We start from the raw sequence: 27306 nt of genomic DNA, 5'->3' as shown, positions 1-27306 counted from the left end.
AGAGTGGAAAGGTTGCCAGGATGAAGAAATGGCAGCCGACGGGCTGCGGTGTTGGCACTGACCAAAATGGCAATTTTCTGTGTCCACCAACGCTCATAAATTCACACACTACTTTAATATGAGGAACACACGCGAAAATACGATACGAAAATTAAGCTAGGAAGGCGTTTGAAGACGTTAACGCGATGGCTTCGCTGTATGAGATGGTGTGGCGGTTTTTGCACGCGCTGTTGTATCTCCAGCGCGCGATTGTCGCCTGGTTCCGAGTCCACATCTGGAGGTGGAAACTGGCCGTGGTGGACTTATTATTGCCCCTTGCCCTTGGCTTTCATAACCAGAAAAAAACAGGACCCAAAGGCACACGGACCAGCCGCAGGGTTCGCTGGGGAGCCGATGGCAGGACGTTAGAGAAGCTGCCTCTTCATGTGGGGCTATTGGTGACCGAGGAGGAGATCCACTACACGGATATTGCCAATCTGGTGGTCTGGTGTATGGCAGTGGGCATCTCGTATGTCAGTGTTTATGATAATCAAGGTAAGACTTTTATGATTCTTATGAATTTGGATATTTTTTACAGTCATTGATTTGGATTCTTGTGAAAAGATAATGCCAAGAATTTGAAGACTTCGAGGACAACACATATACACTTAAGTTAATAATACACAAATACAGTTTATTGAACGTACACGTAGACATCATCTATATACTATATAACTACAGGTTAACTATGTTTATATGTAGCAACTTTAACTGTTAAAAGCAATTAATTATAAAAGGTAATTCCTACCAATTTTAAATAAATATTGGAAAATAGAATGAAAACCAGATTAACAATTTCATTCTGATTTATATTTGAATTTCCAATGTTTATTTGATTTGGTTAAAAGTGGCAGGAATTACCTTCCATACATAATCATTGCTAGTTAATTGGTTAAAGTTATTGGTTACTAATAAAGTTAGGGTACCTAATAACCTTAACTTTTCCGAATTTGATAGTAATTCATGAATGTGCACCTTTTGTAAAGCTACCTTGAAACAATAATTATTGTGTTTCTATACAAATAGACTTGAATGAGTTCATAAGGGAAGTGGACTGAAGTCACATGCGTTCAGTCACCTGCTGTTTCTTCAGCACTCATGATTCAGGCAGATCTAGTGTTTTGCTGAAATACTTTTGTGTTTACAAATTACAAAATTAGATCTCTTTTTATTGCAAAGGTTGTTACATTGTCCCGTGTAATCTCCTATTGGAATAATATATAGAGGGAAAATATGTCTGGTCTTAGCAACAAAAATATTTCCTCACCAGCAAGGCCAAAGAAGTGTTTTTTTTATGAATTAACAAATTTAATCCTATTAAACAATTTTTGATTTTCATTCTAATGTTGATGTAAAATGTTCATTTTTGTCAATTTCATACTGAAACTGCTTTTCGTTTGTTTTGGGATCGTAATTATGCTGTACAATTTTGGAAACACATTGGCTCATTTATTAATGATAATATACAACAAGATGTTTCTTTTACTTTTAAAGAAATTATTTTTGGTTATTAATCTGCCTCTACCTAAAGAAATACTTGTTTTGTTATAAATTTAATTTATTTTGTTTGCAAATTCCATACCCACAAATGCAAATTTACTAATATCAAACCATATTTTCCTATTTTATGCAAGAATTTAGTCATTATTTAAATTTAATTTCCTTCAAGTTTATGTCATGTTCTTTATTATTATTATTCTTTCTTTCTTTCTTTCGTATCTTTTTTTTATTGACAATGTATTTTATATACTGTATTGTAAAAAAATATTGATACAAACTTGCCAACTGTTTTTTTTTTTTTTTGCAAATAAAAAAACTTTGTAGTATTGAGGTAAAGTTGATTTTATATTCGCATTTCTTTCAGTGACAACTTGTGACACAGTCCATGCGTTGTTTACCACGCTATACTTTGAATATAGACTCTTAAATGGCTTGTAGGTATGACCAAAACAACATTAGCACCATTTAATTGACTGTGAACAATGTGGTACTATCATAGTTATTGGCTGCTAATATTGACCTATTTAGAATTTGCAAACAATTTTTATTAAATTATATTAAGAAGGTGAAAGTCTGAATGTGCGAATATAAAACCAGCTTTACCCCAATAGATGTGATTGCTTTAATGCTAAAACATTTATTTTGTCAAGTTAAGTTGAAGTTTATTATCATTCCAAAGCATATTTATGAAATACCACCTTTATTTACAATAAAAAGACAGTTTTTTTGCTGAAATACTTTTTGTTCATATTTGGTTCCTTCAATGCTAAAACATATTTATTCTGTCTAGTTATTTTCATGTTTATTTTCATTCCAAAGCTTTTTTATGGAATGTCCAAGTTATTATGTTATAATTAAAATTTAAAAGTATGTTGCTGAAATACTTTGTTTAGACTTGAAATGTATTTTAGTTTTTTTCGTTCAATTCAAGTTTATTTTCTTTCTAAAGGCCCTTTACAAAAGTTGAACATTATTACATCACAATCAAAATAAGAGAGTTATGTATTGGGTGAACAGTATAAATATGCATACAGTGGTTAACGTGCAGTTACACTATATATATAATATATATGTATGTGTGTGTGTGTATGGATAGTAGTTTTTAAAAAGATGACTTTTTGTTGTTGATGTTACATAAAAAGGTTACTGTTACATAGGTTTGTTTATATGTTTATACCTAAATAGTACATGTGTACACATCATCATAACCTCTGTCTTTCTAACGTACTGTATCTGTTTGTAAAATGTGCCCTTGTTTTTTAAGCCAAATAGAAAGATTACCATGCATTTTACCATGATGTACAGAATGCACACTGTAAATGTAATTTGTAATGTAAATGTAATGTAAAGTAAAGTGTTTCAATAGTTTATAGACCAAAAAAGCACATTTAACATAAGAATCGATTGATGGTGTGTTTCTAATTTGCCTCTAGCGTTTAAGCCATTGGGGTTGACCCAGTTCTTAGCAAGAAGATTTTAAGCATTTAAAAATATATTACAATTTAGTATTATAACTTTTTTTGTTTTTAATAAGTTCAGGATTTATTAATATGTTTGATTTTTACCATACATTTTAAACTTGATGCACCACAATTTTTTTGTATTTTTTTTTTAGTGTTTTATTTTCACAAGTGTTATTTAAAAGCACTTAATTAAATTAAAGAACCACTTGCATTGATACGTTTTCTATTTGTGTAAAATCCCTCTAGAAAATTTCATTTGTGGCAGGCAACAAACACTGACCCATATAAATATATATATATATATATATATATATATATATTATATATAAGATTCTGACGGTATGATAACCTTGGATAAATTATCACGGTTTCAAGGTATTGATTACCATACTTAAAAAAAAAAAAAAAAAAAAAAAAAAAATATATATATATATATATATATATATATATATATATATATATAAATGCCTTTTGAACACAATATATTTTATTTTCAGAAACATTTTAAATGTTTTGTAACAGTAAACACCCCAGCAGGCAAAGGATTTCAACATTTCAGATTATTGTCGCACCCCAACTTCAAGGGGACGTTGCATTTTGTTCGGAATTGAAAATCGGGTTGACATCGGAACCCGACGTTAATGTCCAACATCCAACCAAAAATCAACCAAACATCAACTATTTGGTCACCTAAATATTTTTGTCACCTGACGTTATGACCTACATCTAACCTAATATTAACGTCTGATGTGATGTGCCTGCTGGGATGTCAGGCAAAATAATTTTGATAAATCATTTAATCAATCATTCTGCTGTCATCATTTGCTTCAAAAACACAGATTTCTGTGCATTTTAAAACAAAATATTTTTTCAAAATATATACAATAACTTGCATGATTAAGTGTCTTCTCAGACTTTCAGTAGGGTTGAAATGTTTATTACACAAACTTTTATTCTCGCCTTTCAATTGTACAATAGTGTGTTTCTCTTTCAGCTCAGTGTGTTTCTCAATGAAATGAGGCGTGTTTGTAATATATTGCTTATAACCTTTGCCAGATATTTTAAAACTGCCAAGAGATTGATATGGGGGATCTGAGTCACATTACTAATAGTGATTTCCCAACTCTTTCCAATCCTGGTCCAGGAAAACCCACAATATTTGTTGTAGATTTCTGGCTTTTAAAGCACATATGAAGGCTGCTTCTCTTCTGTCTCTTTTCCTTGTCTTATTTTGTCCATAGTTAGATGGTTTGTGTGAGCATATTTAGCAATTTTAAATAAAACAGATCAGAAAAAGACGATACATGCATCTTCTCATAGACCCTCCTCCCAAAGAAATCTAAAAAAGTGGTCAAAAATGTACAAGAGAGATGGTTTAAACATGAATGTGTCTCCCTCATTCTTGTGATCTGATTGACCAAAATACATTCAGACAACTGAAATAAACAGAGGCTTTGTCACTCTTATTTCACAGGTGTTTTTAAGAGGAATAACTCCAGACTGATGGAGGAGATCCTGAAACAGCAGCAGGAGCTTTTGGGAATGGACAGCTCCAAATATTCAGTGGAGATTTTGAAGAATGGTACAAACAAGCAGGAGCATCAAGGTGAGACTCAAAACCTGAATGTAAAGACTGTTGCCTTTTGTTTGAGACTTCCGCTGTGGGTGAATGCCTAAACAAACTGGTTGGATTAGAATATTCAGTCTAGGATGACTGTAGGTTTGGTCCTCTTTTTTTTGTCTTTGAAATATTCATTGTTAACAACTTCTGTAGGTCACCAAATTTTTCCCCAAGAATGCCTGAAGCAATAAATCTTTTGAAGACGATATGAAACCTAAACCGGAGTGATACTGGTGGACACAAGGAAAACCTGATTTACTATCCGCTTAAGTCGTGACGTTGGGAATAATGTTTCCCGGTCCAAGCTGCTACTCATTTGAATTGAGGAAATATTTTATTGTTCGCTTTTTAGTCATATCACACAATAAAGTGAATTGAATTAAAATCATGTCGTACACAACCGTTTCTGGACTTGCTCCATCATAGACACCAATATATATATATATATATATATATATATATATATATATAGCGATCGTGATTTTCAAAAGTAATACTTAGGGCCAGACAGAATCTGTGGACATTTTTTGCTGTTTCTGCAGATAATTTTGTAACAAAATATGCAGATTTATGCGGAATGATTTTAGGAGTATCATTACTAAAAACGTAATATGTGAAATAAAAGTTAAAAATGTATAGTTTTTTATTTTTGTTTACAATGCAAATCAAATTCGATCCACTTATTTAGTAAACAAAGCAAGTCTCTCATATAATATTTCTACTAAAAGACAGAAAATATTACTGTACAAACTTTATTATAAATAAATCAAATGAACTTTTTATTATTCTTATTATTATATCACAATAAAATTACTGAAATTAATTTAAAAACTGAAATATTAATTTTCACACGTTTACATGAGTAAATGCATAGACTCTATGATGGGCTAAAAATCTGAGGAAATCTGTAGACTTCTGCACACGCAGATTCCGTGTGGGCTTATTCGCTTTGTAAACGTTTATTATTACTATTTGTTAAGTCTCCCCATACAGTTTGATAGAGCTCTTGGACCGAGAAACCACTTCACGTGACGTCACACTTAACAAGCGGATTATTTTTTTAGGGCTCAACAGTGTTTTTTCCTGCTTATCCAGTTTGACGTGTAACGCCTGTTTCACACCGCAAGCGTCAGCGGCGCGTGAGCAGAGCGTGAGCAGCGCGTATGTCGAGCAGTAGCAGCACGCAGGCGTTTGCCTTTCACACCAGCTGCGTCTGCAGCGCGCAGCTCTTCGGCAGCTGCTGCTGAGATCAACCTATCTCTGTCTATTCTATCTAGTTACCCCTCTATATACAAATACACTTTTTAAACTTTTCATCTGCACCAAGGCCCCTCCTATGCTGTTTCATTAACCTGCAAATGTTTATTTTACAAATTTTATAGATCAAATAGTACTATATGCTTCTAAAGCTAACTTATATGAGAAGTGTCTACAGTCAAAGACAATCGCCTGTGATATCATGTCATTTGTTTTTTGATTATCAGGTTGCTGTAGACCTAGTTATAATAATATTTATACAATATAGTTATAATGATATTTATACATGATCAAACTAGTGTTAATTTCTTCGCTTCAGTGATGTCCAGCGGCAGAATTACAGCTCGTTAATTCATGCTCGTGCAGATGATGAGACGGACAAAAGTAATTAATGCATGCCATTTTCGTGTTGTCAGATTCACAATGCAAACAGCTCCCGGTAAGAATAATTCGAGTGAACATAAAACAAAGCCGATTAAAACTTTCTTGCTCTGCTTAGCTGCACAGAACACAGCGAGCTCACATAATCCAGCATGCGTGTCGCACTACACTACCCACAATACACTTCGCTATGGACTACAAATCCCGTAAATATTCCATTTCCCCTCTCCTACAACACTAGTGTGCAACTTAAGCAAAACTGATAGTAAAATAGTTTTACATTTGGTTTTGTAGTTCGGGCCTAAATAAATGTTTTGTTGCCGTTTTTAATCGTTTTAAGTTCATTTGAATGACTATATATAAACCATTTGACATTATTAACGCATTTATTGGGTAAAATTGCTACTTTTTACTGTCATTCAATGTGTTTTGGTCATTATCAATGCACTGTCACTTTAATTGAGCGTGAGCAGCGCGTCAAAAATAGACCCAGCGCCGAAACTATCTCTGCACTGCTGCTTCGGCGACGCTCACGCCTCGCACTGACGTGCTGCTGCTGCGTGCGGTATGAAAGCTCTAATCTGTTAACATGGACGCCGAAAACACACGCGCTGCTCACGCGCCGCTGACGCTTGCGGTGTGAAACAGGCGTAATTCCGATTTTTGCCCTACCCAAATATTTGTATTGTTCAAAGGTTTGGTGAATTAAATAAATAACAGGCTTACTTTTTAAAATTCAGGATAAATGTGTTAAATTAATCCAACATGACCAGGAAAACCTTTATAATGCAGCAAAAAATTTCAATGAATCCTGTTGATTGACAATAAACAATTTGTTTATTATAGAATCATGCACAAAATGTGGCATAGTATCTAATAAAAATATTTTAATATCCTGATTTGCTAGTTTATAATTTTTGTTATTATTATTATTATTATTATTATTATTATTATTATTATTATTATTATAACTATTTGTGATAGAAGATGACCAGCAAATTGGTATTTTATAATATTTTTTAAATGGCAGTGTAGAAAGTTCAGTATGTGATTCATGCACATAAATTAGACTTAAAAATATTAAAATGGAAACATTATTTTAAATGGAAAATATATTTCACTTTTTTTCTGCTTTATGCTTTCAAATTATACTGACCCAATCTTCAAAAGTCTATTAAGCAAGTTTAGGACTTTGATTTGATACCTGAGTAAAATATCACCATACCGATACAAAGCCAGTACAATAAACAAAAAATATGTAGAAGACTAAAAATAGAACTTGTAATTCTTTTATTATTTTTTTTAATAAATCCTGAAAATCCTTTTTTCTGCATTTTATTAAAACTATATTTCAATGAACCCTGTTTGTTGACAATGGACAACTTGTTTATTAAACAATCATGCAAAAAATGAGACAGCATATATTTAAAAAATTGTAATATCCCTATTTGCTGCTTTTTATTTGCTAATATTTTTATTGTTATTACTATAAATAATAGTAATAATAATAATAATAATAATATAAGATAACCAGCAAATCAGGATTTTAAAAAATGATTTAAATGACAGTGTAGTTTAGTGATGCTGAAAATTCAGTTTGGAGTCATGCATAAAAATTAGACTTAATTATAATAAGATGCAAACATATTATTTAAAATAAAAAATATATTTAGCATTTTTTTTCCGCTTTATGCTTTCAAATCATACTGACCCAAGCCTTAAAGTCTATTTAGCAAGTTTAGGACTTTTCTATGATATCTGATTAAAATATCACAATACCGATACAAAGCCAGTACAATAAACAAACAATGTGTGTAAGACTGAAAAAAGAACTTGAACTTCTTTTATTATTTTTATTATTAAATCTGAAACCTCTGCAATGATGTTGTTGCACTGCATTTTGAGCATTTGATTACATATATATATATATATATATATATATATATATATATATATATATATATATATATATATATATATATATATATATATATATATATATATGTCAAATGTTTGCAGGGCATGAAAAGGTGCCTACAATCAACAAATTAGCCTCTGACTAAAAAAAATCTTTGATTAATTTTGTATTCTGTAGCGCTAAAGCTCTGTAACTTTGTATGGACTTGCTTGCAGGTTGTGACATGATTGCTGTTTTTAGCTCAGTTTATGGTGCATCTAAATTTAATATATAGACAGTTGACTTCACATTTAGTCACTTGATCCAGTGTACTAAAATCCTAATAAAATAGTGACCCATGTCCTGCATTGCCTGGGTTTTATCATCTTTTTAACTATTGTGTGCTCACTTAATGCTTATATTTTTTTCCTGTCTGTTTTTTTCATAGTGTTATCTTGTCAGTCCATGGTGAAGGTTTTATCTCCAGACGATGGACGGCTCAGTATCGTCCAGGCAGCCCAGCAGCTCTGTAGGGCCGTCGAGCAGAAGGAAAAGACATCAAAAGACATTAATGTCAGTGTGCTGGACTCATTACTCAGAGGTGAGGCACTGTGTGTTGGTCTACAGTCAGCGCAAACTAAGTTAAATTTAGCAGTATAATTAAGAGAGCAGTCCAACTATTACACTAACTATACTCTATAAGTTAAAACTATACACTATGTTTATACACTATATTTTTCTGAGTATGAGTATGTATAATCACAGGTTTTGTTAGCAGAAACATTGATGCATAAATTCTTTATTTTGACAAATACATACATGGATTCTGTTCAGTTGCTTTTCCATTCTCAAGTAAAATATGTCGATAAGCATTAGAAGTTTTCAAAGTGCCTTGGGAGAGATTTCGAGGCCAGTCAAATAATTCATAGGCTGCTTTTTAGGCTGTAGTTTCTGTTGTCTTTTTCACACTGGAATAGCAGAATGAAAGAAAAGACTACAGTATAGCTCTTGGAAAGACTAAAATATGACTTGGAACACATTTATGATGCCAAGCAAGACAGCGTTTTGTTGACTTGTTATCTGTTAATAATATATTATTTAGTCTTTCATAATGCATTCAAAATGAATATTTTCTTTCTGAATTTGAGGTCGGTTTGGGCCCAAATAATAGTTTCTTTATTTACCAATCATAACATAATGTTTTACAACTAAACCAACTCGAGAGCTTCCTAAGCAATTGTATATCATTGACTAACCACACCCCTCATACCATTAGTTTGCTTTGAGAGAATGATGCACAAAAGAAAGCCCCGTCCCTACTCAATATTTTGTTTCGGCTAAAAGTACATCAACCTACTGAAATAAGTCTCATCAACTTCAGGTTCATGCAGACTACTATAATATTATGTGGCACTTCATTAATTCATTATAAATGAATAATAATCCAAAATGTACAATCAAATAGTGGGAGAACATTTATAACCCAGCCTCTGATTGCTTTGCTCCTGTGGGATTGCAGCCATCTGAGCTCACTCATCCTGGAGGATATGTTGTGTTTAGAGATGGATCTTTCTTGTACCAGCAGAGTGTGTGCGTGCGTGCGCATGCCGGTTCAGGACCTTTTCTGCTGTTTAGCCAAGAGACAATACTGTTCTTAGTATTCATCTTGAGTAGCTTCTCAGTCTCACCTTAAGGCTCAAAGAGATGTTTTTCCTTCAGCTAATGCCTGTTTTTTTTTATATATATCTTTTTAGAGTCCAAAAACATACCTGACCCAGACCTGGTGCTGAAGTTTGGGACTGTGCAAAGCACTCTTGGTTTTCTTCCCTGGCACATCAGACTAACAGAGATTATGTGAGTATGTTTATAGATGGATGAGTTTGATTTTAGTTTTTAGAATTATCAGTATAGCTCAGTGGTTCTCAATCTGTGGTACATGTACCACTAGTGGTATGCGGGCTTCCTTCTAGTGGTACACAGAGGAATGAAATATGTCATGTACATGCTACATATAGTTTAAATTAAATTTAATAACATGTATATAATATGCCATATATGACATATAGCCTACATTTAAGGCTAATCTGCAACGTTTTTTTAATGTGCTGAGTTGTAGCTGCTTCACTGGGCCTACTACGCTACTGTATTTCAATACTACTCATTTTGGTGGTACTTGGAGAGACAATTTTTTTTCTGAGGTGGTACTTGATGAAAAAAGTTTGAGAACCACTGGTATAGCTATTATCCTCTGTATTAACAGGCCTTTAATCTTACTCCATAACAGTAACACATGGAGACTATGAGATTTTTATTGTTATTACTGATAATATTATTATTATAAAAAATGAAGAATATTCTTTTAGGGCTTGTCAAATCTCTACTAGAGTTTAAATGTGGAGTTCTTCCTGACTGTACTACACATTATTATTATTTTCAACACTTAACTTTGAAAGCATGACAAACATGCATTGATCAGATGAACATTTTACAATATTTAAAGGTACAAAATTTATAATGATAAATACATAAGAAACACAAAGACTTTTGCATTTGCATATCTTAATTTCTTGCTTTCTATATCCTCTTACAGGTATATGTTCCTTGGTTTTAAGGGTACTATGGAGCTTTAAAATTATACCTAGTAAAACAACAAAGTTCTGCTTTATTTGAATAATAATAACAAGTGTCATCCGTAGTCATTACTATGTTAAAACAGCAATGTTAACAGTTTTTTATTTGTGATAATTAATTGAAATTTTTAATACAAGTGCTATATCTTAATAATATAACTTATTGTATTCACTGTTTATATTGTATTGCACCACACTTATGGTGTTATTGAGGTGGGATATGGGTAAGGTTAGGCAGAGGTTTAGTGCTATGGGTAGGTTCAATAGTGAGTTAAGGTGTAAGGGATGATGGGAGAACAGTGCAATTATGAATGTAATTAAAGAAATTGGTCCCACTTTATGTTAGGTGGCCTTAACTATTATATACTTGCATCAGAAAAGTAATACAATGTACTTGCTGTGTTCATAATGTATTGCAGAACACTTCTAGTGCTCTTGAGGTGGGATACGAGTAGGGTTAGGGACCGGTTTGGTGGTATGGGTAGGTTTAAGGGTGGGTTAAGGTGTAAGGCAGGGGTGTCCAAACTCTGTCCTGGAGGGCTGGTGTTCTGGAGAGTTTAGCTCCAACCCTAATCAAACCCACCTGAGCCAGATAATTAAGCTCTAACTTGATACAGGGCTCGAAATTAACCTTTTTGCTTGGTAGCACCGGTGCTCCTAACTTTAAAAATTTAGGCGCATCAGCCAAAATTTAGTCGCACCCATCAATTATGAGCACCGGTACTACAAGTTTTATACAAACATATTTATTGTATTTGAAATCAACACTAATCAAACTAACAAGCAAAAAAAAAAACATATATTAATACATATATGCAAGCGTAAGGAAAATATGTCTTAACGAAATCCCGTTATCACAAGAAAATACATTTTTATAACAGAACAGAGTGACCAAAGCATACATGGAGCGCTCACCGTCCCTGCACGCACTGCTTGAATGAATCTGTTAACGGTATAACTGTGCTGTTCTCACAAGTGCTGTCTTATATTGCACTGATGCTTTTGACACATACTGTACCTTATTATATACATACATGTTAATAGCAATACCGTTTTTTTATGAGTAGCGTTAGTTTACTCAGTGCGATGGTGTACGTGGTGTTAAATTGGACATATTTGCACGGCGGACAGCATCTGACGATTTATATGAAGCATTAAACAGAAGCTCTTGTGCTAGATGTGGCAAACAGTTACCTGAAAACTCCCTCTCTCAGACTTTTCATAGCGAACTTGAAGCCAATGGAAGTCTTCTACTCTTGGAAAAGTGTAGATGGTGGATTAACATTCAGCACATGATCACTAGTAACGTGTCATTATTTGTAACTAGATGTTTTCTAAAACTAAATCTGTCAGTGTCATTTTCATTCTTCATTCAGACAAAGAGCTTAGAGATGCATTCTGCGTGAATGTCTCCCGAATCCGCGCATGTGGTGAACATTTTGCAGTAAAAACTGGTCGCACACAACAATTTTAAGCACTCGCAGAAATGCTCCCTAATATATTTTAAGGTCGCATAGATAAAATTTCGGGAGCATATTCGAGCACTGTGATATACTAGACACTTGCAGGCAGGTGTGTTGAAGCTAAACTCAGCAGGACACCGGCCCTTCAGGACCGAGTTTAAAACACCCCCGGTGTAGGGGATGCTCAACAGTGTCATTTTAAATGTAGCTACAGGTGTTTTTACATGCAGGTATTGGTAACACTTTGTTTTGATGGTCAATTTAAATACTGTCTGCTTAATATGTTGACACTGCTCCTTCAACAGACATTTAACTGACTATAAGAACTTTGCAGGTACATGTCAACTTACATCAACCCTAACCCCAACCTAACAGTCTACTTATCTAATAAAAATTAGTTGGCCTGTAGATGCAATGTAACTTAAATTCATCAAATGAACCATGAAAATAAAGTGTGACCCAGGTATGTAGTCAATCATTAGTACAATGTAAAAACGTGATTACACAGTAAGTACATGGTAACAAATTAATAATTTCAATAAAAGTACATATTAGTTAGGGTGTACTCTTACTATGTAATCGTGCAGAAGCGTTATTGTCCCCCCCTCTCCCGACAGCCTGCACTCACACTGCAATTTACAGTTAAGACATTTTGTGTTCATTGGAATGGAGCACTTGCACTTGTCTAACGAGTCCGGAAAATGGAGGTCAAACGAGCTCAGCCACAGTTCATATAGCCTAGTGTGAGTAAGCCCAGAAAATAATAATTATAATAGTTCGTTAAAGTGGAGGAACCGTGAAATGATCTTCAACTCCAGAAAAAAGAACTTTACATTTAAAGACAAAAAAGTTACAGATGATAATAATAGTTAATAAGTTAATTTAAATAATATGTATAATGTAGAAACGTGTGTGTGTATATAGTAAGTGTATTGTACCAAATATTAATTGAAATGCAGGTGCATAGTAGTTAAGGACACTTAATCGAAAGTTGATATTAAGTAAAACAATAATATAATAAAATTTGTATATATATTCTAGAGCTGCACAATTAATTGAAGAAAGATTGCAATCTCGATTCGACCCCCTAGACGATCTTAATCCAGCATTTCAACGATTCTGCCAATCATATTTTCAAGTTCAGGAGAGAAGCAAAGTCTTTTCATTGTTACACATACTTTGTTCAGCTATATGGACACCTTCAAATGATGTTTAAAGAGTCACATACTGTATTTAATAGGTATAATTCACCAAAAAATGTAATTTTTGTATTCATATAATGGCTGTATTCGTGGTCGGGAAATCACACGTGACATGAGCTGCTGACTGTGAGCTGGAATTACCACAGAGAGGGCAGGTACACAAACTACTTAATGATAGTTACGCACCCGTCTACTTTAGTGAACAGAACTTGCATAGGCTGTGAATACCAGGTAGTACAGTTGTATATAATATTCAGTTTGTGGCACAGAGTGATCGTTTGAGAGTCGCGCGCAAAGTATGAACAGCACTTAGCAGTAAAAATTAAATCATATCACATTATAGAGATATGATTGCCACAAGCATTTGATGTTTTTTTTCTTTCAAAGCAAACACAGTTGTGCATAAAAATAAATGTTTACAGTGTCAGTATAACTACCCTAGCCTATATGATGTAGATTTTACCAGTGAATAAAATGGTCGAGTAATGTTTTCATTGACAGATTGCAAGCATATATCTCTAACATAATTCAACATGAGAATTATTACAAGTAGAATAGAACTATTTATGGAAACCAGTAGACCTACACTACACATAATATTGTTGTTGTTTTACAATATGTTTGAGACAAACAATAATAACTCATATTAACCGACTCATATTAACCTTTATATTAACCTTAATATTAATCATATATTCCTTTTTTACTTCGAAAGAATTGTTAAAAAATCGTGATCTTTATTTTAAGCACAAAAATCGCAATTCTCATTTTTTTCTCAAACTTTAATCTAAAATAAATTTGAGAGATTTGCATTATTTGCTTAAAATGCACTCCTTTTTGTTTATTATCTGTTTGCAAACAAACAAGCTTTAATGCATAATCAGTCCGTTTAGTTCTGCTTTGAAGCATAAACTGTATGATGAATATTTATCAAACTCAAATATTTATTAAGCTCGCACTTTATCATTTTATCAAGGGAAAATTATAAATCAGAATCATTTATCACCCAGATCAGTGTGTGTTTTTTTTTTTTTTTTTTTACTTAATATTCTTCAGAAGTTCAGTATGGGAATATATAATGTAATCTAAATTATATGTGGATATAAAGACTAATATTTTGGTGATCATGATTGAACGTATTGTAGTTCACACATGTATTAAGTTGTGTCATTGTGTCCGGAGAGTTCACTTTAAATCTCTTTTGTGAGATAATCAGCTCAGATTAACAGGTAAAGCTGTCCACGCTGACAAGCCTTATCTGTGTGAGCTTTCCACGCGTGCGTGATGACGTGTAGCTCTGTGAGATCACTGCACACTTGCACCACATTGCATCATGCAGTGCACTGCTGAGACCCACTCCATCTAAAACTGATTCATATGCATGCTCGTTTAATTAAAATGCATGGAGTTTGCGCCACATCAGATCGTCAGTGAAGAATGCCGTTTAATTAATGTGCTCGCATTTTTGAGTTAAGCTCATGGGTTTTTGTTCAGTTATTATACATGATTTCATGCCTTTGTGTTTGTGATCTCCTTTTTTAGATATGTCACTTCATGCTTTTGATATTGTTGATCATTTATCTGCCACTTTAAAAGCTAAATCAGTCTACAAGCAAAGTAAAAAATAGTATAAAGAATTGGGACTGGAGCAGCTACAAATACACAATGTAGATAAAATTATTTTATTTTTTATTTTGTACATATAGTGCAAAAATGGGGAATATAAGCTATAAAAGAAGTAATGTCAAAATTATTGTTACGTCCTTTAGATGTTATTAAACTAAGGGTATTTTAGACATAGCGTATAACAGTTTTGTGTGCGTTCAACCAGTAAAATATCACTGCAATTGATTATTTATTGCCCATACTATCAGTGAAAACAAGTGAAAATATTGTACAGTGAATGAAAAATATTTACAATATATAAATGATAATTCAATTCAATTCAGCTTTATTTGTATAGCGCTTTTACAATGTAGATTGTGTCAAAGCAGCTTCACATAAATGGTCATAGTAACTGGAACAGTGTGGTTCAGGTTTTAGTGTTTTAAGTTCAGTTCAGTTCAGTTTAGCTCAGTTCAGTGTGATTTAATCATTACTGAGAGTTCAAACACTGAAGAGCAAATTCATCGATGCGTAGCTCTACCAATCCTGAACCATGCGAGGCAGTGGCGACAGCGGAGAGGGAAAAAAAACTTCACCTGATGGGAGTGAAGAAAAAAAAACCTTGAGAGAACCAGACTCAGTTGGGCACGACCATTTTAATTTCTCCGCTGGCCAAAAGTCTTGTGCAGAACTTCATTCGCCGTGGTTTATGCTGGAAGATGGCCTCAATGAAGATAATGATTTATCATTTAATAACAAAAAACAAATAATAACAAAAACAAAATAATATATAAGACATAATAATGTCTTAAACATAATAATAAAAACATAATAAATAATAAACATAATAATATAAACATAATAAACATAATATAAAGATAATAACAAAAACCCTTGTTGGAGAGGATAAAACTGTATTAAACTAAATATCAAAAGAAAAGTATGAAAAGAAACATCTTCAGCATATCAAACGTCTTAACTACTCTAACTAAAAAACAAAACAAAGGCAAAACAGCACGCTTTCCTGAACCTAATGGAATAATGCAAAAATGAATCTGAGTGTTGTAAATGTACTGTTTATCGCGTGACTCGCTCAATTCTACACCTTCTTCGAGGTATTATTCAAAAAGTGTCAGTTAACTGGATGAGTTCACGAACAACACATTGCAATCTCAATAGATTTTAAGCAAGAGCATTTATCACAAACCAAACAAAACTACATTCTCTCTCAGACTAGTCCTCGCAAGAGAGACTGCCCTCACAGAGAACCATTCACCACAAACGTCAAAGAAAGAGTGAGTGCGAGAGAGCGAGATATCGCTATTGCAGTTTGGGCCGGCTTTTTAAACACTACGCCACCCAGCGATTGGGGGTGCGATCCCAATTTTGTTTCGTACCTGAAACGCGTAAAACAACACCCTCACATACAGACAGAAGTGCGCACGCACATAACCCAAAAGTACGTTCTGCAAGGGAACGTAACAATTATGAATGAAAAAGTGTGTGATACTTTGAAAAAAGACACAAAAAATCTAAATAAATTAAAAATCCTGTTTTAAAATATATTATGATATTTGATGAGATGCTTAAGTCAGAGTCTGTTTTAAATGGATTGTGTGAACAGTGGACAGGCTTTTTTTTTTTTTTATAATTTTTTTAGACACAAAAACAAAAAATATACAGACAAACCCATCATGAAACAATAATCTGTGCAAAATGTAAAATAAAGCATGAAACAGAAAAATGGCGACCAACAAAAAGAAGCCGCAATGGATGTAAAGAGAGGGTAAGAGAGAGGGAAAAAAAAAAGCAACTCGCAAAATCTTCAGAAATGAAACACTATTATCAGTCTTTATGTTGTGTTTGCAAAATTTGATCAAATGAGGGATCCAGTGTTTTTTTTCCAGAGTTCCCAAAGGTTGTATATCTAACTCTTTTAAAAAAAGAGGCCTACATTTTTTTCTTCCAGAAACAAAGGATAACTTTCTTAGCTATGATCATGGCTGAACGGGTAACTGTACACTTCTGTTAAGATTCTCCAGAAAATCTGACCAGCCAAAAATTGCTATAATTAGGTCAGGGAGGTAAACACCATTTTAAACCCAAGCAAAAAACTGAAATTTGTCTAACTAAGAACTCAGGACCAAACATGAATGATTATTTTAGTTTGTGGTTCTGATCTTCCTCTAGATGGCAGCGTTTATACAATCTCACTGCATTATTAGCAAACTTGATCTCTTTTATTTCCCTTCCCATGTGACATCACACATTCAGATTTATAAGCCTCGGATGGTGTTTGATTGTTGCCTGATAACACATCTGTTTTCTGTTAATCTGGGCTGATGAATCTAAATATTCTTTTGTGATTTTTATCTAAAGAGAAGCGATTGCTCAAAATTGATATATACAGTTTTGGGTGTGTAATTGGCTGTATTTTGATTATATCAGTTGAGTTACACCGAGGACACTGAGCTCATATGACCATATCCAATCATATTTATTACACTAAAACCGAACAGGCACATTTGGAGATGACTGAAATTTTTTTTGTTACTTAGGGCAGTACAATACTGAAAATATCTGACATTGCAATGTTTTATTTTTCTGCTATAAATATTGTGATGTAAATACATTTGATGGTTTTCTGGGGAGCCTAACAGCCTAAAATTCAAATGAAATAAGGCAAGATAAAGAGTTTTTCGTTAAAACAAGCAAAATTATCTTCCTGTGGGCTAAGTAAATGTTGTTTTCGCTTTGAATTTTTGTCTTTGTTTCTAGTCCAAATATCTACATTTCAAAGTAAGCTAAACTTACTTGACTTGCATAAATTGTATAGATGCAGTGGTTAAACACATTTAGGCAGCTCCTGGTATTATAGCCAACTATAATCCAGACTCCACATTGCATATATATTGCGGGTCTGCACATTGCAATTTTGATGCTAAAATGATACATTTTAAAGCCCTAACTACTGTTCTAAAGTTTGGTGTTGGTGAGAAATTAGTTCTTTAATTTTGCAAAGAATTGCAGTGAATTGATCAAAGGACAGTAAATAATTCAATAATGTTGGGAATATTAAATTAAATTGTTCTTAAAATGGCCGATTAGAGGGTTCTGTAAAAAATATACTTAAATGAGTACTCCATTTAAAAAAAAAATGTATCCTCAATTTCTCAGTGAATGAGTTTTTTAGATGCAAAGATTATGAAATTCAAAATTTGTAGTTTTAAATAAATGTTTTATTATAGTATCTGTATTATTATGCTGCACATGCTGTATTCATAATGAGTGGGGAAAAAAGCTTTCCATGAAATCGGGGTTCACCTATCCCCATACCTGTCAACCCTCCCCTTTTTTCCGGGATTCTTACATATTTAACCATTTTATCCCACTATCATCCTGTTCAAGTTTTTTTTCTTATTTCTTCCAACCCCATACCTGTCAACCAGTTTTTGCCTAGATTCTTCTGTATTTTACCATTCCATCCCACTATCATCCTGTTTAAGTATTCTCCTGTATTTCTCCCATATTTTTAATATTTCTATGAAAAGTTAAAGTAGCATCAAAGAGCCGATCTCAAATGGGATGTAATTGCAAGAGCTTTTCAAGAGAATTATGCTTTCGCTTTATATTGGCTTCAAAGTATGTTGAAATGAATGTTAAATTTATGGGCGTATCCCATATTTTTACATTCCAATGTTGACAGGTATGTGCAATAGCAGCAAGTGCAGGATACAGGAATAAGTTATAAAGTGCAATTATAGAAAACTATGGTGATATTTACAGATGGATGTACTATGAACATTATATACAGGTTGGATAAGCTATGAACAGATTTACAATATATGAAAATATGTGCAGGTTGCTATTAATAATCAGTAGTGTGCAGATAGATAAACATGATTACAAGTGTATATGTTACAATATATGAATATATGTACAGGGATAGATGAACATGATTACAAGTGTATATGTTACAATATACGAATATATGTATAGGTTGCTATTAATAATCAGTAGTATGCAGATAAATAAGCATGATGACAAGTGTATATGTATAGTGGGTGTGTACATAATTACAAATGCCCATATGCAGTGGGTATGTACAGTTCAATAAGTAAACAGTTCAATGTGGTGCAGTGAATGTGCAAATTTTAAACGTGCAAATGTTAAACAGTGCAGTTATTGCAAGGAGTTTAAGATAGAGGAGAGTGGAGGGTGTATTGGGGGGCAAAAGAGTCAGTGTGGGGCAGAGTTCAGGAGGGAGACAGCTTTATTTAACTTGCTTTATGTATGTAAAGCACTTTGATTTTCTATTGTTTGAAATGTTATAGAAATAAACTTGCCTTGCCTTTGAAAAAAGATTAAAGTTATTTTTATTTTAATGACAAGTTAATTATATTTGTATGTTTTGTACTTCCTAAATATATGCATTAAAAATCCTACTTAATAAAATAAAATAAAAATAAATAAATAAAAAAAATTTCCATTTTTTTTTTTTTTTTCTCCCCACCTGTAGCTCAATGCCGTCCCACATAGACGCCTCTTATGACGACCTGTACGATGCTCTTCAGCGTTTTGCGGGTTGCGAGCAGCGGCTGGGCAAGTGAAGAGCAGAGAGCAGAACAGAAGGACCTGAATGAGTGAGAGGGATTGGAGGAGCTCCATCTCTCTCTCTTCATGTTTACAGTAGAAGCACTGGAGCCTCAGCGCCAGCAAAATCCGCTGCCGCTGCTCTTCATTTCTGCTCATCTCCGCCAAGGCGTCTTTCTCTCTTTGTGTGTGCGTATGTGAGATGTACTTGTATGTTTGTGTATGTGTGAGTAACTACACGCTGAAAAGGATGCAAGGACGTTTGCCCACTAGCAAGCCGGATGCAAGGAACATTAAAGGATTCGTGATTCGCCATAAGATGTAATTGTATAGTCACTTTTTATTTGGCGTGTTTTTGGACATGGTTTGAATGGTGCACTGAACTTTATAGAAATTGCATACAGTCATCTATGGAAGACTGTTTTCATCATTTAGAGTTAAAAAAAGATCATAAATGTGACTGATTGACTGAATTTCGATATATATTTTTAGAGGTCTAAAATCTCACAATTCCTTTGAATTTATACCGTAAAATGGCAAGTTTTTTGTCTGTCTAGAATTTGGACTATTTTTCAAGAATTGTCTTTATATAATAAATCATCTAAATTAAGTAGAACCAAAATTCTGAGTGTCCAAGTACTTAGAAATTCACTATATAGACTTTAGAGAAGGGGTTTCCAAACTCAGTCCTGGAGTCCTCGATGTCCTGCATGGTTTAGCTCCAACTTCCTTCAACACACTAGCCTGAAAGTTTTAGTATACCTAGAAAGAGCTTGATTAGCTAGTTCATCTGTTTAATTGGGGTTGGAAATAAAATATGCAGGACACTTGCTCTTCAGCACCGAGTTTGACTGTTTAGGTTTTTTCACGATTTCCCACATTTCTGAGATTTCTTGCAATTCTTACATCATTTCTCTTTTTTTTTTTTTTTTTTTTTTTTTTGTGGAGTCCTCAAATGTGACAATTGTATTCTATTTATAGGTAACCTGAGGTTACTGGGAAAAGTTAAAAATTTATATATATATATATATATATATATATATATATATATATATATATATATATATATATATATATATATATTGTTACTAGTGAGTGAACCTGTTGCATTAAAAGCGACTAGTTGACTTGTAAACCTATTTAACTTGGAAATGTTTAGTTGACTTAACTTATTTTCTATTATTATGGTTTACACACTTTAAGTAAAGTCAATTGATTGCTTTTTACAGTGAATTCTGACTTTCCCCTTAAAATCTTGAGTTGATTATTAAAAAAAGAAGACACAATTGTCACATTTATTGAGAGCTCTGCAAATATAAAGTCAAAACTACTAGATGGCAACTCAGAAATGTAAGAATTGCGAGAAATGGAGCCAGAATTGTAAGATCTAGGGAAAAAGTCTAAACCGAAGTCAACTAACCTCTTTTTACAGTGAATTCTGACGTACTTGAAATCTTGAGTTAACTATTTTGAAAAAAGCACAATTGTCGCATTTAGTCAGAGCTCTGCAAAAATAAATTCAAAACTGCAAGATAGAAACTCAGAAATGGAAGAAATGGAGCCAGAATTGTGAGATTTAGTGGAAAAGTCTAAACCGAATTATCAACTGATAGCTTTTCACAGTAAACCCTGACTTTTCCCTTGAAATCTTGAGTTAATTATTAAAAAAAAGACACAATTTTCACATTAATAAGAGCTCTGCAAAAAAAGTCAGAACTACAAGATAGATACTCAGAAATGTAAGAAATGGAGCCATAATTGTGAGACAAAGTGGAAAAGTCTAAACCGAATATATTTAGTAGTCAACTAATTGCTTTTTTATAATGAATTCTGACTTTTCCCTTAAAATCTTGACACAATTGTCACATTTAGTCAGAGCTCTGCAACAATTAAGTCAGAACTAGAAACTCAGAAATATAAGAATTGTGAGAAATAGAGCCAGAATTGTGAGATATCGTTGAAAAGTCTGAACTGAATCAAGTCAACTGATTGCATTTCACAGTGAATTGTGACTTTCCTCTTGAAATCTTGAGCTAACTATTAAATGATGAACATTTAAGCAAAGCTCTGCAAAAATAAAGTCAGAACTACTAGATAGAAGCTCAGTAATGTCAGAAATAGTGGAAAAGTCCAAACCAAATATATTGAGTAGTCAACTAATGGCTTTTACAGTGTTTTGATTATACATTTTGCTATTCTGATTTTCATTCTTTGTTTATATCTTGCAATAGTGCTTTTTAGCTCTTAATTATTAGAAATAAAACTCAGAATCGTGATCTGTAAATTCCATAATTCATGTAAACTCAATTATGAAATATAAACTCTCAATTGTTAGTCAAGATAGTTTAGTTTTTTTAACCAATGATGTAAACAGTCTTCCATAGTCGTCTGTCTTTACGCAGCAAATGGAGAGGAAAGCGGAATAAGTAACTAATGAAATGTTCTAATAGTTGCACAGCAGACTTTTCTACTCTGAATCATCTGCATGCTAAATCTGTCTTATTGCAACATGGCGTTCCCATTAAGGCTTTACACGCGTGCGGTAAATGGTTGTGTGTGCGTTCGTGTAATTGTGTTCGAATGTGCGCGTGCGTGCGTGCCACAAATAACACCAATTAGCATTAAACCCTGAAGTTTGTAATTCTTAGTGCATAAATTGATTGCCCCCCCTTGAATGCTCTCGCTGTTTCTAATAGCTCGTGGCGCATATTATGTTTTTATTGATTTTTATTTGTTATCATCAGTAAATATTGTTTCAATCACGTTATTTTTTTTTCTCAGTCAATATCTCTATGGATCAGAAAAGTTTTATATGAATATTTTGTGAGATCTACGATTGTTTGTTCATAAAAACGCCACAGGCTTTTCATGGTTCTGCTCACCTCGATGACCCTGTGAAGAATCATAAATGTGTAATTCATGGGTTTGCGTTGGAGGGTTTGTTTGCTAGTGTCCAGCGTGAATGTACAATAAAACGTTACTGAAATCCTTTAACGGTGGTGGTATATCGAGAGTGGCATTGATTCTTCTGCGCAGTGGAAATGAAGGGAGGAATGATTTTCTGTTGCGGCTTCACCCTCACTTCCTCCTGACTGATGTGTGTATTTTGCTTTTAACTTCTGTGTATTTCATCTGACAGTTCTTCATCTGGCTGCCACTTTTATCCAAAGTGACTTGCGTTCAGGCTATATATTTTATCGCTGTTCACTGGGAATTGAACTCTTGACATTGACATTTCAAGCGACGTGCTTTAGCTCTCACAGGGACTCTGCTACTGTTTTGACTACTCCACAAATATTACTAACACAGTCATTTATCCATACTCTTCACATGCAGTGCTTTTAGGATTTTTGGGGCTGATAGACAGAGTGGACATCAAAATTAGAGTACAAAAACATCTTTAATTATTATTTTTTTCCCAGAAATAATGTAGTCTGTATTGTTAAAAGTCTGCATTGCCACAGCCATATCACTCTGCAGCCCAAGACCAGCACTGAAGCTAAGCAGGGCTGAGCCTGGTCTGTACCTCGATGGGAGACCACACGGGAAAAGTAGGTTGCTGTTGTAAGTGGTGTTAATGAGGCCAGGATGGGGCGCTCAACCTGTAGTCTGTGAGAGTCCTAATGCCCCAGTATAGTGAGGGACACTATACTGTCAGTGAGCACTGTCTTTTGGATGAGAGATTAAACTGAGGTTCTGAATCTCTGTGGTCATTAAAATCACATGGCACTTCTCGCAAAGGGGTGTAGCCCTGGTGTCCTGGCCAAATTCCCTCTATTGGCCTTTACCCATCATGGCCTCCCAATCATCGCCATCCTCTGAATTGGCTTTATTACTGCAGGGTTCAACGCTAAATATTTTTTCTTATTGCCTAATCAGGCCAGTGGTTCAGATTTTTACAAAATTTTCACTGGCCTCACTAAAAAAAGGCCCTACCATCTTTTATAAGCGAAAATGTGCACTTTAATTTTGACACCCAGAGACATCATCACCAAATATAAATCAGAGGTAAAAATTTCTTATACATAAATGAACAAAACAACAGGCCTAATACAAAATGTTATGAGATAAAAAAAATATGGAAAAATTATCAGATGGTAATTTTGGTCAATTTTTCTAACGAATAAACAGCTCTGGGAAATATTTCAGCATGCTTTTCACTTTCGTATTCAAAATAAAATGCACGTTTACCCGTAGAAATGATGACCGTTTTTGCATTCAAATTGACGTCATAGTTCCTCCAATCTATTGACAAACAGTCGCAGCCTAATAAAACATTAGTAAACATTAGTAAAAAGGCAGCTTTGGCCCAATCCTACCAGCAACCTTCCTGTCTACTGTCTCGAGCGTCTCACATGCTACCCGGGCCTTTGGGCAGTCCTTATTATCGAGCTACGTTTTTGTCTCTCCACTCCACCAATAGCTGGTGAGCGCAATGGCGCAGTTGTTCTGTGGCTGCTGTGTCATCATCCAAGTGGATGCTACACACTGGTGGTGGAGTGGAGAGACCCCTCCTCTTCTTATGATTGTGAAGCGCTTTGGGTGTATAGCCATAAACAATTAAAGAAAGACAGAATTTTGGGGAGGGTTGGGGTTAATGGTTTTAATACACATTGTCATTTCTAATTTAACGTAATTTTTCATTTGTTAGTTTTATTTTTAAGTTTAGTTAATATTAAGATTAGTTAATTAGTTAAGATTAGTTAATATGCTTAAAGTAATCTCTTCTATTTATTTTTAAATAATTATTCATGGAAACTTTGTAATACAGCTTTATATAAATTTACCTTCTGCCCACAGCCCTCAATCAAGTTTGTTTTTGGCCCTTCATAAGAAAAAGATTGGGCACTCCTGGTCTAGTCTTTTGATTGTTTTTGCTGATTTTTGGTCCAAATTCTCCTCTTCATCAAGACCCTGTATTTGGAGATGCTGATATTGACCCCATTCACCTCAACTGGTAAGTCATTTCAAACAGTTTCTCCATATTATAATAATATTATTTTCTACATTAGTCCACTAATATAGTCTACTTAAAGGATTGAATTCGATCACTCGGTGAAGATACAGTTTTGTTTGTGCTTTGGTGTTTGATTAATCCTTCCAACGGATTAGATTTTCAACTTCTTGGTCAGACCTTGTTATAAGTATTTAACACTTCGCAGGTATTACTAGTGAAACAAATACTTTTAATTTCTGTCACAAATACAAACTTATATTTAATAAACTAATATTTAATTTTTAAACTATCGACCAATAGGATTTTGCTTTAGATGCCATCTTATGGTCATGTTAAAATTCTTTCAGCACACACAGTGCGTTATGGAGATGTTGGGCAACATACTTTGTAGATTTGTTATTGCTGTCCATTGTGGGATTAATTGAGTGCGCTTCTTAACGCCCACTGTAATTTTGGACACCACTATAAATGGTAGTTCCTCTAAATAGGGCACCATTTTAAAGAATAGGGGTGATTTCACATACACCTCATTGTGTCTTCATTGGTTCAAATGTAAAGGTCCTGGTATACTTTTGCGTTCTTTAAGATCAAAGATAATTTTGAAAAGGCTGAGTGATTGTATACTGTTTTCACACCTTGTATGTTGTTCTCCTGTCTGACCTCTGTGGATGTGAGGTATGAGTCAGTCGCACATCAAATAAGGTGGAGAACATATTCCCTGATTGCACAATCCCAAACCAATGGTAGCTCGAAAGTGTTTAGGAGCTAAAATGTACCCCATCAAAAGTTTCCTTTGGTGAGCTGTTTCAAACTGTCGAAACAAACTGAAATCGACTAGTGTTGTCAAAATTATTAAAACACCTATTATTCAATTCATCTTTATTTGTATAGCGCTTTTACCAAGTAGATTGTGTCAAAGCAGCTTCACATAGAAGATCATAGTAATTTGGAACAGTAGTTCAGTTTTCAGAGTTTAAGTTCAGTTTAGCTCAGTGAAAGTAAAGAATTAAAAAACCTCGAGAGAAACCAGGCTCAGTTGGGCACGACCATTTCTCCTATGGCCAATTGTCTTGTGCAGAACTGCAGAATAGGCACCGGAGGCTGAATAGCTGGACCTCAGCGAAGACTCATCTGTCCCTGGAGCATCACAGGAATCGGTCTCATGCTCCCCCACTCCTCCATGACCACTACAGCAGCTGCTCAGGATACGGCCTGGTCCAGAATTATGGAAACCATGGGATCATCACGCTGCTGGTCTTGGATCAAATCAGTGGCACTGCATAGTCTGAGGGCCTCAGGATGAGTATCCCCAGGTGGAAATAGAGAATAAAGAGAATAATTAGCGTAGCTGCTGTTTATAGTGTATAGAAACAAGATACAAAAACCTGCATGGGGCACATTCATGCATCATGTGATGCATTTAGTGTATGCTTTACTAAAAAAAGGTCTTTAATCTAGTTTTGAACTGTGAGAGTGTGTCTGAGCCTCGGACGTTATCAGAAAGGCTATTCCAGAGTTTAGGAGCCATAAATGAGAAAGCTCAACCTCTTTTACTAGACTTTGCTATTCTAGGTACTACCAGAAGCCCTGAGATTTGCGATCTTAAAGAGCGGATTGGATTGTAGCGAGACAGAAGGTTGGTTAGATAAACAGGAGCTAGATTATTTAAAGCTTTATAGGTAAGAAGTAATATTTATTTATATGTATATACATATATATATATATATATATATATATATATATATATATATATATATATATATATATATATATATATATATATAAATAAATAATATAAAATCTATTATAAAAATGCCAATTTCGTGCAAACGTATGAGCTCTGTTGAGCATGTTCATAACTCTGCACTGTTCAAATGTACTACCCTTTTTGAAAACATCCTCTAAATTAAACTGCTCTAAAAATGCATCAGATTGATATTTTTTTTTCAACATTTTTTTTTCCTAAATCTGTTGATCAACCTCAGTCCTGATCAAAACTACTAAAGGTTTTTTAAAAGTTACAGAATTTTAACTCTTTAATTGCCAAATTCATAAATGATGTCACTGATTTGTTAAAAAAACACAATATAACTTATTTTCAATATAAAAAGTAGCTGTGGACTGGATTTATTATTATTTTTTTTACCTTTTATCACAGTGACATATGGACATATGAAAAGATTAGTGACAACATTGAGTTATATGGAGTATAATAGCAAATTAAAGTGTGTGTATTTGTCTCTGTGAGTGTGTGAGGGTGACCTTTGCGAATTTGCTGCATCTGAAAAAATCTAAATATGCACATCAGATCTTAGAACTACATGAAGTAAACAAAAACAAGGACTATTTCTGATCTACGTGGCTTTAAAATGCTTCAAATGCTTAAGCGGTGAAGACTGGTGAACTGATGACCTTCACAGTCAATCACAGTCATTTCTGTTGAGCATGTAAACACAATGGCCAATCAGTGGTGTTTAAGAATGAGCTCAACAGTGCTCTAATGTTTGCTGGAAATTGACGTTTTTAGCATTTCAGTATCGATTGGTAGTACAGAAGTACTTTTGACACTAGTCTGGAGCCTTGTTCTCTATTTCAGTCGATTTCATCTAAAGTATCTTAATATGTTTTCAGAGGATAAACAAAATGGCATGAGGGTGAGTAATTAATATATATATATATATATATATATATATATATA

At 33.9% G+C, this 27306-nt stretch overlaps 1 protein-coding gene across 4 annotated transcripts; it reads left to right on the top strand.

The window, feature by feature from the left end:
• nus1 (NUS1 dehydrodolichyl diphosphate synthase subunit) lies at nucleotides 1-22638 on the top strand. Of its 4 annotated transcripts, none has more exons than XR_015517555.1 (6): nucleotides 1-534; nucleotides 4477-4608; nucleotides 8607-8759; nucleotides 9913-10012; nucleotides 19578-20047; nucleotides 22026-22638. XR_015517555.1 is itself a non-coding variant. In NM_001002356.1 (5 exon segments), coding segments are annotated over 5 exon segments (825 nt in total). In that variant the 5' UTR covers nucleotides 44-185; the 3' UTR covers nucleotides 19669-19966.
• Nucleotides 22639-27306: the final 4668 nt, after the last annotated feature.

Source organism: Danio rerio, chromosome 20, assembly GCF_052040795.2.
Source record: "Danio rerio strain M-AB ecotype USA chromosome 20, GRCz13ab, whole genome shotgun sequence".
Classification (NCBI taxonomy): Eukaryota; Metazoa; Chordata; class Actinopteri; order Cypriniformes; family Danionidae; genus Danio; species Danio rerio.
Note: the sequence above shows the minus strand (reverse complement) of the source record. Positions and strands in the feature narration are given on the sequence as shown.